The sequence below is a fragment of the Salarias fasciatus genome, chromosome 7 (assembly GCF_902148845.1).
Source record: "Salarias fasciatus chromosome 7, fSalaFa1.1, whole genome shotgun sequence".
NCBI lineage: Eukaryota > Metazoa > Chordata > Actinopteri > Blenniiformes > Blenniidae > Salarias > Salarias fasciatus.
In genome coordinates, this window is record NC_043751.1 from 13,805,666 (window position 1) to 13,819,741 (window position 14,076).

Below are 14,076 nucleotides of genomic sequence, written 5' to 3' on the forward strand. Positions count from 1 at the left end.
CTCATCCAACCATGTCCATATCAAAGTGTTACCTAAAAACATCAACAATGTATTTTAAGTAATGACAACAAGGTTTTTGAATAAATATCTCACTCGTAATTCAATTTGCAGACTCAGAGAGGGAAAATAACAACGATGTGTTCGATCATAGAGCTCTAAATTGCCTCGAAATTGCTTCAAAGTAACAACAAATACATTTGTTTGGTGAAAACTGAGATGTGAAACAGCAAACTGATTGAGCGAGACCTACATTTTGTTTGTATACCTGAGAGAAGATTAAAGTTATGATTGGTGAATGTGACAATTTCTCCTCAGCCACTTCTGTGAACCATTTAAGAACCAGCCTGTTTGTACTTGTGCTTCTGGCAGCTGGCCCATCGTCTAATGACAGCATCTTTCTGCATTCAGGAGACGCCGATTGAAAGACGCACCGTTTCATCCCACAAAAACTTCCACAACCTCGAGCTCTTCTACAACAACTGCAGAGTTTTTATTGGAGGGCAGAGTTGGACCTGGTGGCCATTTCTAACAGTGAATGATCCATCTTCATTCAGTCCTGTTTTCTGTTGTCCGACCCAACATGTCCTATAAATGTCAGTCGGGACCAAGAAGCACTGGCCTCCGTCTTTGTTTCCTTGCGGATAATTTAATTGAAAAACTCTCATTAAATACCATTGCTGGTGGCGGCTGAGCTCAGACTCACGCTGGGTCTGACCTTTTATCATAAGAACAATTAACATCACTGGATGCTCGTTTAATCAGATGGCCATTTTATTATCATTATCCTAATGGCGCCTCATCTATCATGGTAAAAGTCAAACCCTGCTCACCAAGTTGTGGCGTCCGCTGCAGTGAGATGAGTGCGAGGTGAAATGAAAGTCTGACTGTGGCAAAGAGAAACTCCAAACATCCTGAAAACTGAAGCTCTTAAATCAACCACGAGATAAAAAGTAGATGTTAAATATGAGAGAAAATGTTTATTCCATCTTTTTCATTACTCCTCTTTTGAACATTCACAGAGTTTTTGTTGAGGATACGATTCAATATAAAGTAGATGCATGTCTCTCATAAACAAGCTAATTATTTTCTTGTGAATAGTCAGTTCCCCAGTGAGAGGATCTGCCTGCGTGTTCATCGCCACTTTTCTGACCATGATTTGTCATGCAGGCCCATTGTGGTGCGGACAGATTGGCCACATTTGAAGTGATTTCATGCAATTTTTCAGATTATTCTCCGTCGCTTCAGTCTTTTCCTTTCATAGCATTGTGTGTGCAAGAGAAATGAGAGACAAAAAAAAAACAAACAAAAAAAAAAACCATAAAAAAAGACTGATGTTGTGCAACTATTCATAAAAGTGCATTCATGGGTGTGTTTTAGTATTCCATCCACAGGTAGAGATTGCGAGGCCACTCCGAAACAGTCCAGGCTACCTTGGGACAGCTCCAGCTCTCACTTCACAGTCCTCCTGTATGCTGCGAGACCCTGCAGGGCACTCGGAGGGGTGGTTAAAATTGGAACACATTCATCTCAATCCCCTGCCTGCCAGCGCTAATGGATGTTAGCCTGTTTTGGAGAGACAATGAAATCGAAGAAAGACAGGATTTGAGGCTCCTGTGGACATGAGTGAAAAACACAAATGCGTTTAATCCCGGCCACCGTGTGTATTATGCATGACTTGAATGCAGCGACAGTCTCTTTTTAGTCTTGAAAGTAAATCGCTTTCTTATTTTCCCTCGCCGTTGTTCCGGTAACCCTGGTGTGTCAGTTTACTGCAATCAGTTTGGCGAATTGCATTACTTTTCATTCCACCACAGAGTCGGCCCTTTGTTGGAAGTCCCATGTCCTATTTTGTGTCCCACAGATAAAAGACTGAAAGAGAAATGTTAAAAGGTGAGTGAATGCCGATTTCTAGTCGGTCTACAGAAACGTTCCTCTCTTGCTGAAGGCTTAAATTGAATAAACCTGATTCCAAAGCTAAGGAATAACATCTACATTTGTGCTTTATCTTTAAGTTATTTTTTTTATCTGCAGTAGCACTCAGATCCAGGAGCAATTTCTGCCTCATGCCTTGTTTACTGTTTTACTTTCTCTACTTTTCACGCCTTTCAAAATGCACCTCAGTTCACACACTATTTGTTGTGTTTCTCCCTGCCTGCAATGTATTTCTGTCTCTTCCTGCAGAAAAATATCTCCCTGTGAGACCACAAATTCAATCCCTTAAAAAAAAAAGAAGAAGCGAAATCACAAACATCACTGACAGAAATATCTATTTCACCAATTTGCCGCCCCAGTTTATAAACCCACTAAAGATCCCAAGCTTCTCCAGGTAGACCAAAAAAAAAAAAAAAAAAAATCCCCATTTCCCTGTGATCCCATTTAATTTTTCCTCGTTCTATTTAAAATGAAGAGGACATGGGAGCCTTTGGGCTACAGTACCAGCCACCCAGAAGTACTTAAAGTGCCATTGTAGTGTATTGATTGTGGTCTTCCTTCAGCAGTATCATCAGCAATGAGCAGATTTCTATGCAGAGGAAGTATTTGTGCTGCTGCAGAGATTGAAAGTTAAGCATCCCCCCCCCCCCCCCCCCCCCCCCCCCCCCGCTGAACAGAGGTCATCAGCACATCTGCTGCTGCGTTCACCTGTATGCATCTTTATACATATAGTTGTAGCAGCTCATCTGCATCATAAAATTCACATTCAAATGTACAAAAACGATAAACTGACAATGTGTTGGAGCATGTATGAACATGAGTTCTAAGTAACTTCATGTAGTTCAAATTTTGACTTGAGAGAGGGGAAACAAGTGTTGTTGAAAGGGAATATTTGGAGGGAAAACATAAGTGAGTGCATGCTTACTTAATATCTTATCAACACTGCATCCAATTAGGATCTGTTTTTTTAAGCTGCTTGTCATCTTGATTAAGCAGTCACCATGGGGAGTCTACTGGAGAAACATTTAGTGTGGGCGGAAAGTACAAGGACGGACATTAATACAACATGTCAGAACCAGCCTGAATGGAGAAAATGATGTTGGCTGCTTGGACTCTTACAGATATTGACAGCTTTGACTTTCCTGGGTTTTCCATTTCCCTGTGCCACAATACAGTGGGGAGCGCTCTCTCCTGGTGGTGAGAATGTCCCTGAGAAAGTCCAGCATCGTGCATTTGAAGGTAATCTGCGACTCTAAATGGCCTGTACTGTAGGTATGCTTGTGAGTGTGTTACTTTCTATCTCTCTGTTTTTTCTCTGTGTTGCATTGCAATCTGTCCAGGTTGTAGTCAGCGGGGATTGGCTCCAGCACCCCAGGATCCGGAGTTGGATATAGCTTTATAAAAGATAGATAGATGGAGTCCCTTTGGCATAAGAACTGCAAGCTAGCAGTACAGCCGAACCTCTACAAAATGTAAGATAGTGCTGATGGTGTATTAATGTGTTAAATCAGGTTGCAAGCAAATCCCTTTCCTGAGAATACCAACCACTGCATGCACATCCGCAAATTGCAGTGATGCAACACAAGAGAAGTTTAACTGATGAAGATTTCTGCACTGCTTTTTTATTTTTCATCGTTGAACGGGCACATCTTATTTCAGAACAAAAGGCTTTATCTCTGTTTAACAGTCGCAGTCACATATGCTCAAGAATTCCTCGATGTGGCTGATTGGTACGGTTCTCGTGTTATAGAAAGGCACGTTTCAGAACAACCGATCTCACACTTTACCAAGAGAAGGAGCTGACTGCAGGCAGGCTTCACTCACAAAGTGACAGATCCTCCCACACTGCGTAGTAGGCAGGAGAACAAACGCGTGCACTCTTCAGCGTGCCATTTCACAGCAGAGGTGGGCTAAAACTGAACAGCGGGCCATGAAATAAGGCAGATTGCTCCCTCCTGACCTGGAAATCTTTCGGAAAGGAGATGATTGTGCTTTAAATTCAAGGGACATGGCAGAGTTGGCTTGTAGAAAATGAGACTGATTGATAACACAATAGCTTGTGATGATACTTCCTAAATATGAATTTTTATGGCGCCGTTTAAGACCATTATAAAACTGGCCAACAATTGCCCACTCTTGGCAGCGACCGCGCAGCGCTCATGCCAAACTCAAACAACACCTGTTACAGTGCACTTTATTAATCAGTGTGACAAAACATGTTCTCAGTATCTCACTTCATTTACTGACACCGTCACAGGCCTCCATAAAACTGGCCAGCGATGCCACAGCCTCACACCAGAATGCATTCAAGGACAAAGGTCAAACAAGAGATAGAAATCGGTCTTTCATTTCTGCACAGCAACTGTTGTATTGTGAGTAATTCGTGGCATCCCACTCAGCTCATTGAACGTCTGGGATGCAGAATTATGACCCAACAGATCCCAGAGGGTTTCTATAGGACTTGGGTCTGGAGAAAGTGCAGGTCACTCCCTCTGAGGCGCCTCAGTCTCCAGCGGCTGTTCCCTAATGACGCCACCTTGATGAGCGGGAGTTTTGTGGTCCATGAAGATGAAATTAGGCCTTTGTTGTTCGTTCAGGGGAACAGTGACTGGACTAATGGTGTAATTCAGGTACTGTGGGCATGCCACCGTACCATTCACTAAGTGGAGGGTAGTTCTGTATTAGTTAGGAGGCGAGTTCTGATTAGACACGCCTGCCCGTTGGCAGATTGGCTCATGATGACAAAATGTAAACAGAACGAAGAGGAGAACTGTTTAAATCCCAATTCTAATTGAACCTGGAAAGCTATTGGTCGAGTCATGGATCAAACACCTGTGGTGATTTTTTTCTTTCATTAATCTCCTTATTAGAAAAAACATCAGGTTCTGCAAAAAGTACAGAAACACTGAACAATTGGACATGTGCATTAGAAAGTTTAGAGAAGGTCACATGAAATTCACCTGTAAGATTACAATCCATTTTAGATCCATCCTGAAATTTCACTGAAAAGCTGATTGTCCCCAACATTCTGTGAGTATTTCTTCTTTGTTAATAAAATATGTCCCATATTATTGGATGTTTCATACATGAGCGAACATTTCACTGCTGCCCCTCCTAATCCTGCTTTTGATTTATTGAGTATCATCTCCATGGTGGGAGGGCTTGATGAATGGGAGATGCTGACACAAAGTTACTAAGAGCGAGGAAGCTATTTGTACAGCAGCGGGCGTTTAAGTCTGCCACTCTCATGCATGCAGATCTACACATTATGCAAATTGATGGCATTTGATCTCCGTGTATTACAGTGAAGAGAAACAAATACATTCAATGGGTAATGCATTGCCCCCGCTGTAAAGGGAAGCATAATATTTTCATTTTTCAAGTTATCGCTTTCACATACTATATGTAAATTACCGTTTTTTTAAAGTCAGAATCAGCATACATAAATAATCACTTGATTTTCATGTTTACTCATTATAAAGTTGTCGAGTTAGCACTGTTAGTGATAAAGAAATCTTCTGTTGTGTTTATAAATTAATAAAAGAACAATTGTTATTCATTTTAGTATAAAATGGATATTTATGAGGAATAAATATTCATATGGCTTTATCTAAAAATCAGATTAAGTTCTGAAGTGAACACATCGATGATAAAAATGAGCTCCTCATGTGATATAGATCCTTCTGATCATTTTAAACGGTGTCAAAGTGTTCGCGTTACTCACACAGTCACACACCGATGGTGATGGAGCTCCAGATGATTGCCCTCCACTGGAAGCGAGTTAAAGGCCCGGTCACACCGCTCGAACTTTGCTGGAGCGTTCCTGGAGCGGCGAAAAAAATTCATCACCGCTCGTAACCGTTCACCACCGTTGATCAGCAGTTGGCCTCCGTTAAAGCAACGCCGTATATGCTCGGCCACCGCTGATGTTTCCGGAGGGGCCCTCCTACCGCTTCGAAATTTTTGAGCTGCACAAAATATTGCGAGCGGTGAGGAGCGTTGAATTTTCCGCCCCAGCAACGTTCACCCCTGCTCCACCAACGCCCAGTCAAAGTTTGGCGCCGCTAGACGCAAGTTCGTGGACGCTCGGGTCCGCCAGGCCAACGCAGAAATCTTGAACGCTGGACCACCGCTGCTTCGCCGGCGTTGCCCGGGCGGCGATTAAACGTTGCACAAACTTTGGTTGTAAGCGTTTTACGAACGGACACGGGGTTGCTGGAACGGTGTCTGGCGTTGAAGCAGCAATTCATGGCAGCGATGAACTTTGGTTTGGCGTTGGTATAGAGGTGTCGGAGCGGAACCAGAATTTGGCTATAAGTACGGTGAGAAATGGACCAGGAGCTCATTTGGAATCGAGGTGCTGTTGAGTTCAGATTGGTGGCCTGACTGGTCTCTGCAAAATATAACAATAAAATAATAAATGGGAAAGGTTGAAGTAATATACATAACAGTATTTTTTCACAGTTGTTAAATATTTCTTGACACAACCAGTGGGCCACATCTATTAACCTTACTCCATTGCTTCAGCTGCCTGCTCAGTGATCATCTTCTTGGAGGCTGCTGCTTTCCTTCTCCAGCCTTCCTCTTCTTTTGTTCACGTTGCATGATGAACTTCAACTATCGACTTCTATCAAAAATCTATCACAACTTGTATCAAAACGATCCGTTCAGCTCTGTAGTCACAAGCGGTATGGCGCTAAACCAACTTTATACCCCCGCCGAGCCAACGCCCTCATGCGCAGAACGCCGCTATACCAACGCTCGCGTCATCGTTAAACCAACGCTCATTACCACTAAGCCAACACTAAAGCAACGCCGGCTTCAGCGGTGCACCGCAAAGCCAACGTCCGTGTTTTCGATTTTTTTCCCATTTTGTGCACGGTGACGAGCGTTCGATCCCCCTCCCTACTGTTCAAGAAACGCGCCAGCAAAGTTCAGGCGGTGTGACTGGGCCTTAAAGGTGCCTTAAGGAGTTTGCACGTTTTATGCGAAACAGTGACCCCTGCAGGCCGTAATGCACCTTAGTGAAAATCTCGTCCCTGTGGCTCGCGTGCACGGAAGAGGGGGACTCCGTCTTCGCTCGTTTAGAAGCGCTCAAGTAAGATTTAACTTTCTTTTACCTGGTGGAGTCTGTGCTGGAGCTGTGGCAGTGCTAGAAGCCAGTATTTTCTTACTTTCTGGAAGATCCTGCTCAGTTGTTGCTCACTAAGCATCTGGCGGAGTAATGGCGGAAAAAAAGAAACCTAACATGCCGGAGCGTGCATTACATCATTCCTTTCAAATTCTCCCCAAAAAAACTCTGGTGTGGACCAGCACTGCAACTTTCAAGTGACAATTTAGCGCTGTTAGAGGTACTTGTAATGAATATGTCAGGGCACATTGTACACATCATTAAAAATGTGTAACATATTTATGGCGGAAAATAAGTATTTTTAAGGTTGTCAAACTCCTTAATGCACCTTTAAGGCTACTTCGACTAATAAGAGGTTTTTCCTAAAATCACTTTGACGTATGTACAGGAGGCATCAAAACACCAAACATGAAATTGATTCGAAAATCTGTTTGGTCTGGAGGGGAATTGATCGACCCTTTGGCCACGAACCACTGGCCCTTCGAGGGTCTGTGGTGAAGAAATGATGAATCAACTAAAAATTACTGTCTGCAACGCAGCAGTTTAGTTTCTATTTTGAAGACGGTTTTAATTCATTGTAGTTGTGTCTGATTTATTGTTCGACAGAAGAGAGCTTGACAGGAAACTTCCACCGCAGCCACATGACTTATTGTGTTTCCATGAAAATCATGTTCATATTCAGGAGAATTAAACTGCATTTTGTGTTTCAGATGTGAATATGTGACCCTCTTGAAATAGTGAGCATAAAAAAACTACATTGTTTTGAAAATGTATATTTGGAGTCATATGTTTGTAGTGTTCTCTTTTCTGACTAAATAAAGCTTGACTCTTCATCGAGTGCTCACTAAAATAAACTAAAAATATTACAGAACTTTAATCTTTGATAAATATGACTTACAATCAACTCTCTTGCAAAGTGGCTGAAATTGAACCTTCTTCAAAAATATCATTTGCAAAAGGGGTCAGAAACATTAATGGTATTATATAAAGTTTAATCAGAGTCAGGGAGCGTGGACGGAAGTCTCCAGTGCGCTGCCAGGTTGAAACAGAAGAATGTTTATTTCAGATAAGGCTCGTAGCTGGATTTGATAAAGAAAGTGCAGGGAATAACTACAGGGATCAGACACTGGGAGCAAAAGAGATAAAATGCAGGCAAACAACAGATCAACAAAAACACATAAACCTATTGTGCTTGTACACAAACCAGAAGGCGGGGCTTGACAAGACGCAGACGCGATCAGATACGGTGTACCGAGGAGGAATACACACTGCAGATTCACAAGAGGCGAGGGAAGGACACCACTTACAGTACATGCCACACAAAATCAGACATCAATGAAAATACATAAGGTGTAGAATAAAATGAGTATTTAGCTGTAGAGACATGACATGGAGGAAGAACATAAGGAACTAAACGCAGTATGCTGTTCTATAGCTGAAATATAAAGTGATGCCTTCATGGATTTTCTGATGCCAGCCCTGTTAGCTGCTGCTTTACATGCAGCGCAGGCCAACCAACGCAATAAGGACAACAGTACAAGTTTGATGGTCGACTCCGTCCCTGACCAAACTGCTAATGCCGTCCATATCATCGGACGTAGAGACGCGCATTTAATCTGGTGGCCTCGGGGCAGACCCGAAGGCCAGATGGCCGCACCCTTCCTCCCTTCAGGCCAGGTCGGAGCAATTACGACCGCCGGTTCACACACGGACCTGTGTCACCGACGCAATTAACAAGCTCCGGAGGAGCCCGGGCAACCAGAAAGGGACAGACTGTGTACACAGCATGAATGATGAGAGGACCGGAGGAAGGACGGGGAATGGCGAGGGGAAACATGAGTGAGTGAAGCCAGGTTGCCGGGTTTCAGTGAATGTTAAGCGAAGGCGGATGTTAAACTTAGAAACTTTCATGCCGTCTATCATTTCTGTTGTCACATTACAGACGGTTGTGAACATACACACACACACACGGTTTCCACTTTGGGGGAAGAGGTTTTTTGGGGACTGGAGCCTGGAAATGCAAAAAATCTTTCTTCCTACCTCCTGTTCACATTCTGTATTCACCCCGGTGAGGACGATTCATCATGGCGGTGACAGAGCAGGTATAATGTGTTACAGCTCTCAGAGGGCAAGCCACTAGGTGTCATCAAGGTGGGATGTTCATTTTATTCAGAGGCACGTTCCATTATCAGCTGCAGGCAACCATCTCCGCTCCCTCTGCTCACAGCTACGCCATCAGGATCATCCACATCTTTATTACCTCGCATGTGACTAGTTTTATGTCTCTCCATCCGCGCTCTTAATTCTAAACCTGCATTCTCCGTCTGCGCCTCGGTACGAACCCTCTCACCCGCCTCCGTCTGCCTCGCTCCCTGCCTCCGCGGTAATTCTTTCACTTGTCCACGTAGGATGCTTAGACAGGAAAAGATTGCGCGGAGGTTAGAGACAGAGGCCTCTGGGTGTCTTTGCTGAATTAGGGATGCGAGAGTGATGGAGTCTGTCGAGGGGAGAGATGGATTTCCTGGTTTGTCTTGTCTCCACCCAGTCATTGTTCATGAGCCGGTTGCTGCCAGACAGCTGTCTGTACCTGCCACCTCTGACAGATGCCTGCTGTCAGTCAGTCTGGGAGATGCTCCACAATCTGCATCACCTTCTCGCTGCCTGGATCTCATATGAGCCAAAAAATCATGGGCTGTGAGAAGATTGATTCGGTCCTCGTTACCATAACTCATAGGTTCTTTTAACACACACAAAAAAAAAAAGAAAAAAGAAAAAAGAAGAAGACGGAGACAAGCTAGAAATGCAGAGTGTGGGTTGTGACTAAAAATAATAAAAACAGATGTGGAGAAGAATTCCTGGCATGAAATCACTATTTCAGTATGTATGTCATCACCTGGGATTGTATTTTTAAAGTTTAATAATTCATAACGTTATCTTCGACAATGCGATCATTTAATGTCAACACTTCGTCTGAAGCCGAGTCGTGAAATGTGTGACGCAGACTGGAAACCTTGGTAAGTCACCGCAGGGACTGAAAACACTCCATTTGAAGGTGACACCGCATCTGAATGACGCCAGGTTCTGTAACAATCATCTGCAGGAGCAGTGAGTTCTTCAACCAAAATCCTGAGACTGATGCCTGCTTCCTTGTTTTTGGATGTTTTAGAAGACGCTGAGAGAAAAAAGATGAATAACTGTGAGACAAGCGACGCATTCCCCTGAAATTTACAAGAACATGCAACAGTGGAGATGTGTGTTAATGCTTGGAAACATGCTCAAGGAGGATTTGAACACACACACGTATATCTATCTCAGGGCAACATGTGGTCTGTTATTAGAGAAATTTCCGATTCCTCTTCCAGCTCTTGCATGCTAATAAACAGAATCATTACTGCGTGTCACGGCGGGTTGGTGGGCGGCGGAGCTGCCCCATGACTGTGAAGCCGGAGACTCCAACTGTCTTTTAAAATGACGGCAGAGGAACAGGCTCTATTAAAGGCAGCAATCAAAGCCGCGTCACCACTAGCAAGCATGTCACGTAGCTAATTCAATCTCACAAGCCATGAAGCAATTAATTCATGTCAATACAAAGGCACGAATAGTTTTTTTTGTTTGTTGTTGTTTTCTTTGCCCCCATCAGGAAAGTGGGGATCTCGGGGTTCTGTCTGTTTATTTGCACGTCTCTGTGTCTGTGCGTGAACATGCTCAGTGAGGTGAACCTGGAGGAGCAGGTGTAATTGGGTGTGGAAAAAAGGGAAGCTTGCGGTCTCCCCGGCAAAATTAGATCAGACAATCTTCTCCTCTCCATTTCCTCCCCTGACAACAGGCCCGTTGTCCCGCTCCCGCTGATCCCACGCCCACAAAACATAAGCAACACACATGAAGGGACAATGATTATCTGATAAAAAACCAGTCCCTTTCACCGAGGCGGGCTACACTCTGTATCCGGCTATGCAAAAGCTGACTCGGTAGCTATTTATCCACAGACTCACTCGAGAAAACAGAGAATCTCTAAAAGGGTTCAAGTGATCTGAGGCTTGGTCGGTCGGCTGGGGTTTAGGAAATACTCAGGATCAATGTTAAACTCACTGCGGAATATAAAACTAGATGTTACCGGTGGCCAGTGGCTTAATGAGTTTTTCCAAGTCAATATCTGAATTTCGTCTCTGAGTCAATACCTCTATCTCATGCTTAGATGGCATTTTGTACTTGGTGAAGCAGCTTGGCTTGGAAAGCAGGTGCGAAAACTCATGTGTGCTGGAAAAGTAGAGCGAAAAATGAACAGCGTAGAAAGACAAAGGCTTTCAGACTGAGGTTTTGAGTGATCAAAGTGCGTTCCGGCTAGGCTGGGGCTGTAAGGCATGAAACCAGCCTGCATTTAAATGCATCTGCAGGGGGAGCCGAGACGATAAAGAGCTCCAACGCTCCATCACCTCCCCTGTTCCCAAACCTCCTATTCCCAGTACTATCTGGATGAGAGCAGCTCTGAATCTTAATAAAGGAAAACTAGGAATGTTCCTCTATTCCTGAAATCCATCCTTAAGGTGCTTCATCACTTCTCCTGCCTTCATCCGTCAAAAAGAAAAAGAAAAAAAAAAAAGAATCCCTACATGGCTGAGAGTTTCTCCTGTGATTCAGACGTGGCTGAGCGGTGACTCCAGGTGTCTTCAGCGTTTTGCAGGTAACAAATGAAACCAAAAAGATTTTCACAGTGGAGACATGGATGTCATTGCCATCTAATCTTGGAAAAAAAAATGGCTGTTTATTTATAGATTTAAGACAGAAATAGACAAATACAAACAAGAGGAAAGATCAGAGAGTCCAACTCGTGTCTGTTGTTACACCAGAAGAAAGAATAAGCACTTGCAGTGTGTTTTTTTTTTTTTTTCTTCAATAGGCTGTTGACACAACAGCATTTCCCTTGGGTACATCTACAACTCTTAGTGCATCTTAGTGCAGCAGTGAAGTCTTGTCGTTATCAAAATTGTATCATGGGTGGAACGCCTCTCAGTTTTCAATTTAAGGCAGCAGAATCAATCACATTAAAAACAAACTGCTGATCCGGACAGACTCGCCGGCAGTACATCGTGAATGAGAACTACAGCCGAGAGGGTCAAGGTAGAAAGTGCACGCGTTTGTGAGGATCGCAATCCGTCATAGGCTGCAGATTGGTCAGGAGTAATGAGGCTTTGCGTTGCGGCACACGGAGAGCCGATACTGCGGGATACTGTGCTATTTTGCACAGTCAAATTGCAGTTCGATTTTTTTTTTTACCTAACAAAGACTCAGCAACATTCGCCAATCGATAGGTGTCAAGATGTCCCCCGCTTTTGATAATAGATATGACAAGCACATGAGGAAGTGCTCACCAATCCACCAGCCCGGGGTGGGGCGATGAATGTGGGGCGGGGGGGCAACAGATGATGGAAAGCACAGGAGACACAGATGTCTTTTTCATTTTTTTTCCCCCTCTCTCTTCACAATCAAATAAAACACCCAGGGCTCATTCGTAATATATTCCCCTCGACGACGTTAAGGCATTGTGGCGTGTGAGAAATGCTCCCCGTTCCGTGTCAGAGTGTGTGTGTGTCCAGAGTGTTTGTCAAAGTGGCAGAACCAAAAATGATACAGCAAACAAATGAAGAGTGAAGCGGGCGCAGCGTCACAGAAATTCCCGTTTCCTGACATCTGCCGGGCTTTAACAGACGCTCCGCTCGGCTGCCTACCCAGACTCCTCTCTGAGTCAGCCCGGCTCACCAGTAAGCCAAGGATCTGACTGGCGGTGGAAATTGAGCCTGATGGTAATTGATTGCACATGACTTGCGCGCTTCAATTAAAGAAAGTTAGTAGCGAGTGAGGAATTATAAAAAAAAAAACGAAAAAAGAAAAAAGTTCGAGTGTAGAAAAGACGCGGCCATCCATATTTGTCACGCCAGCCGTCTTCAAGGTCAGCTCACTGCCGGAGGCACTGAGAGGGGGAGGAGGGGGGGAGGATGAGGAGGAGACGGACTGATGGTGCAACAGGGCCGACGGCCGGCTGAGGCAGACGGTGAAGGACAGGTGGACGGAGCGGCCTGCTTCGTATCAGGGGGCGTGGTCCATGGACGGTCCAGAGTCATTGTCTTCAAAGTCCCGCGGATTCACAGGGTCGGCCCTCGGCTCCGGCAACCTGCAAGAGAGGGGATAAAAAACACACACAGACAGATCAGCGTCTGCCCTCCTGCGCCTCTCTACTTCTGTCTTTCACAAACACCTGCATCCAGCCACCCGCACACTCCCTCCGCCACACACACACACACACACACACACACACACACGCACACACATTATGGAAATATAATAAACCTTTTGTGAAATGTAATCAGCTTCAATCAAGCTACGCCTTAAGTAGAAATCATCCATTCTGTCGGTTTTATATTAGCAGCTCTGCAGTGACAGAGACAAAGTGATAGCTAAATTGCAGAGACCTGTAGTAATCCGAGCCTGGCTGATAGATTCAATTTCACCAGAGACAGTCTACACTAATCATATGCTCTAATTGGACAATGTCGTAAAGGTGACAGAACACTGCTGCTCCCGCAGAAGCAACTCCGCTGCATGTGCCCACCCCCCCTTCTTTCTTATTATGATTTTCCTCCCAGAAATCCACAGCACTCCATCCATTTCCAAAAGACTTCATGTCAGCATGTTTTTTCTAAACAGGCACTTATTCACTGTTTGGCTCTGCCGTTTAATTCAATGAGATCCGAGGCTCTTCAGAGAGCCCTGCTATTTGGTCTCTCAGTTATAAAGTGTAGTTTAGAAACAATCACTTCCCCCGACCTTGAACACTTGGTTTACACTTCTACTTGCGCTCAACTGTCAGAACAGGCAGTGAAGGAGTGGACGGACGATCCTGACGTCACAGCGTTGTACAGTCTCAAACAGAAACAGGTCGAGTGCTATGAGAGCTCGGTCTAGGAATGAATAAAATACTGTGAAATAGCCGTGTGCATTATCGGCCTCTCAGGCCA

The 14,076-nt window shown here is 44.4% G+C and overlaps 1 protein-coding gene across 1 annotated transcript in view; it reads right to left on the reverse strand.

The window, feature by feature from the left end:
• Positions 1 to 11,803: 11,803 nt before the first annotated feature.
• The window catches only part of trim44 (tripartite motif containing 44), a 44,078-nt gene continuing 41,805 nt past the window's right edge, over positions 11,804 to 14,076 (reverse strand). Inside the window, exon 6 of the mRNA XM_030095999.1 lies at positions 11,804 to 13,232. Coding sequence (XP_029951859.1) covers positions 13,148 to 13,232 — 85 coding nt within the window. The 3' untranslated portion in view covers positions 11,804 to 13,147. The remainder of the gene's footprint in view (positions 13,233 to 14,076) is intronic.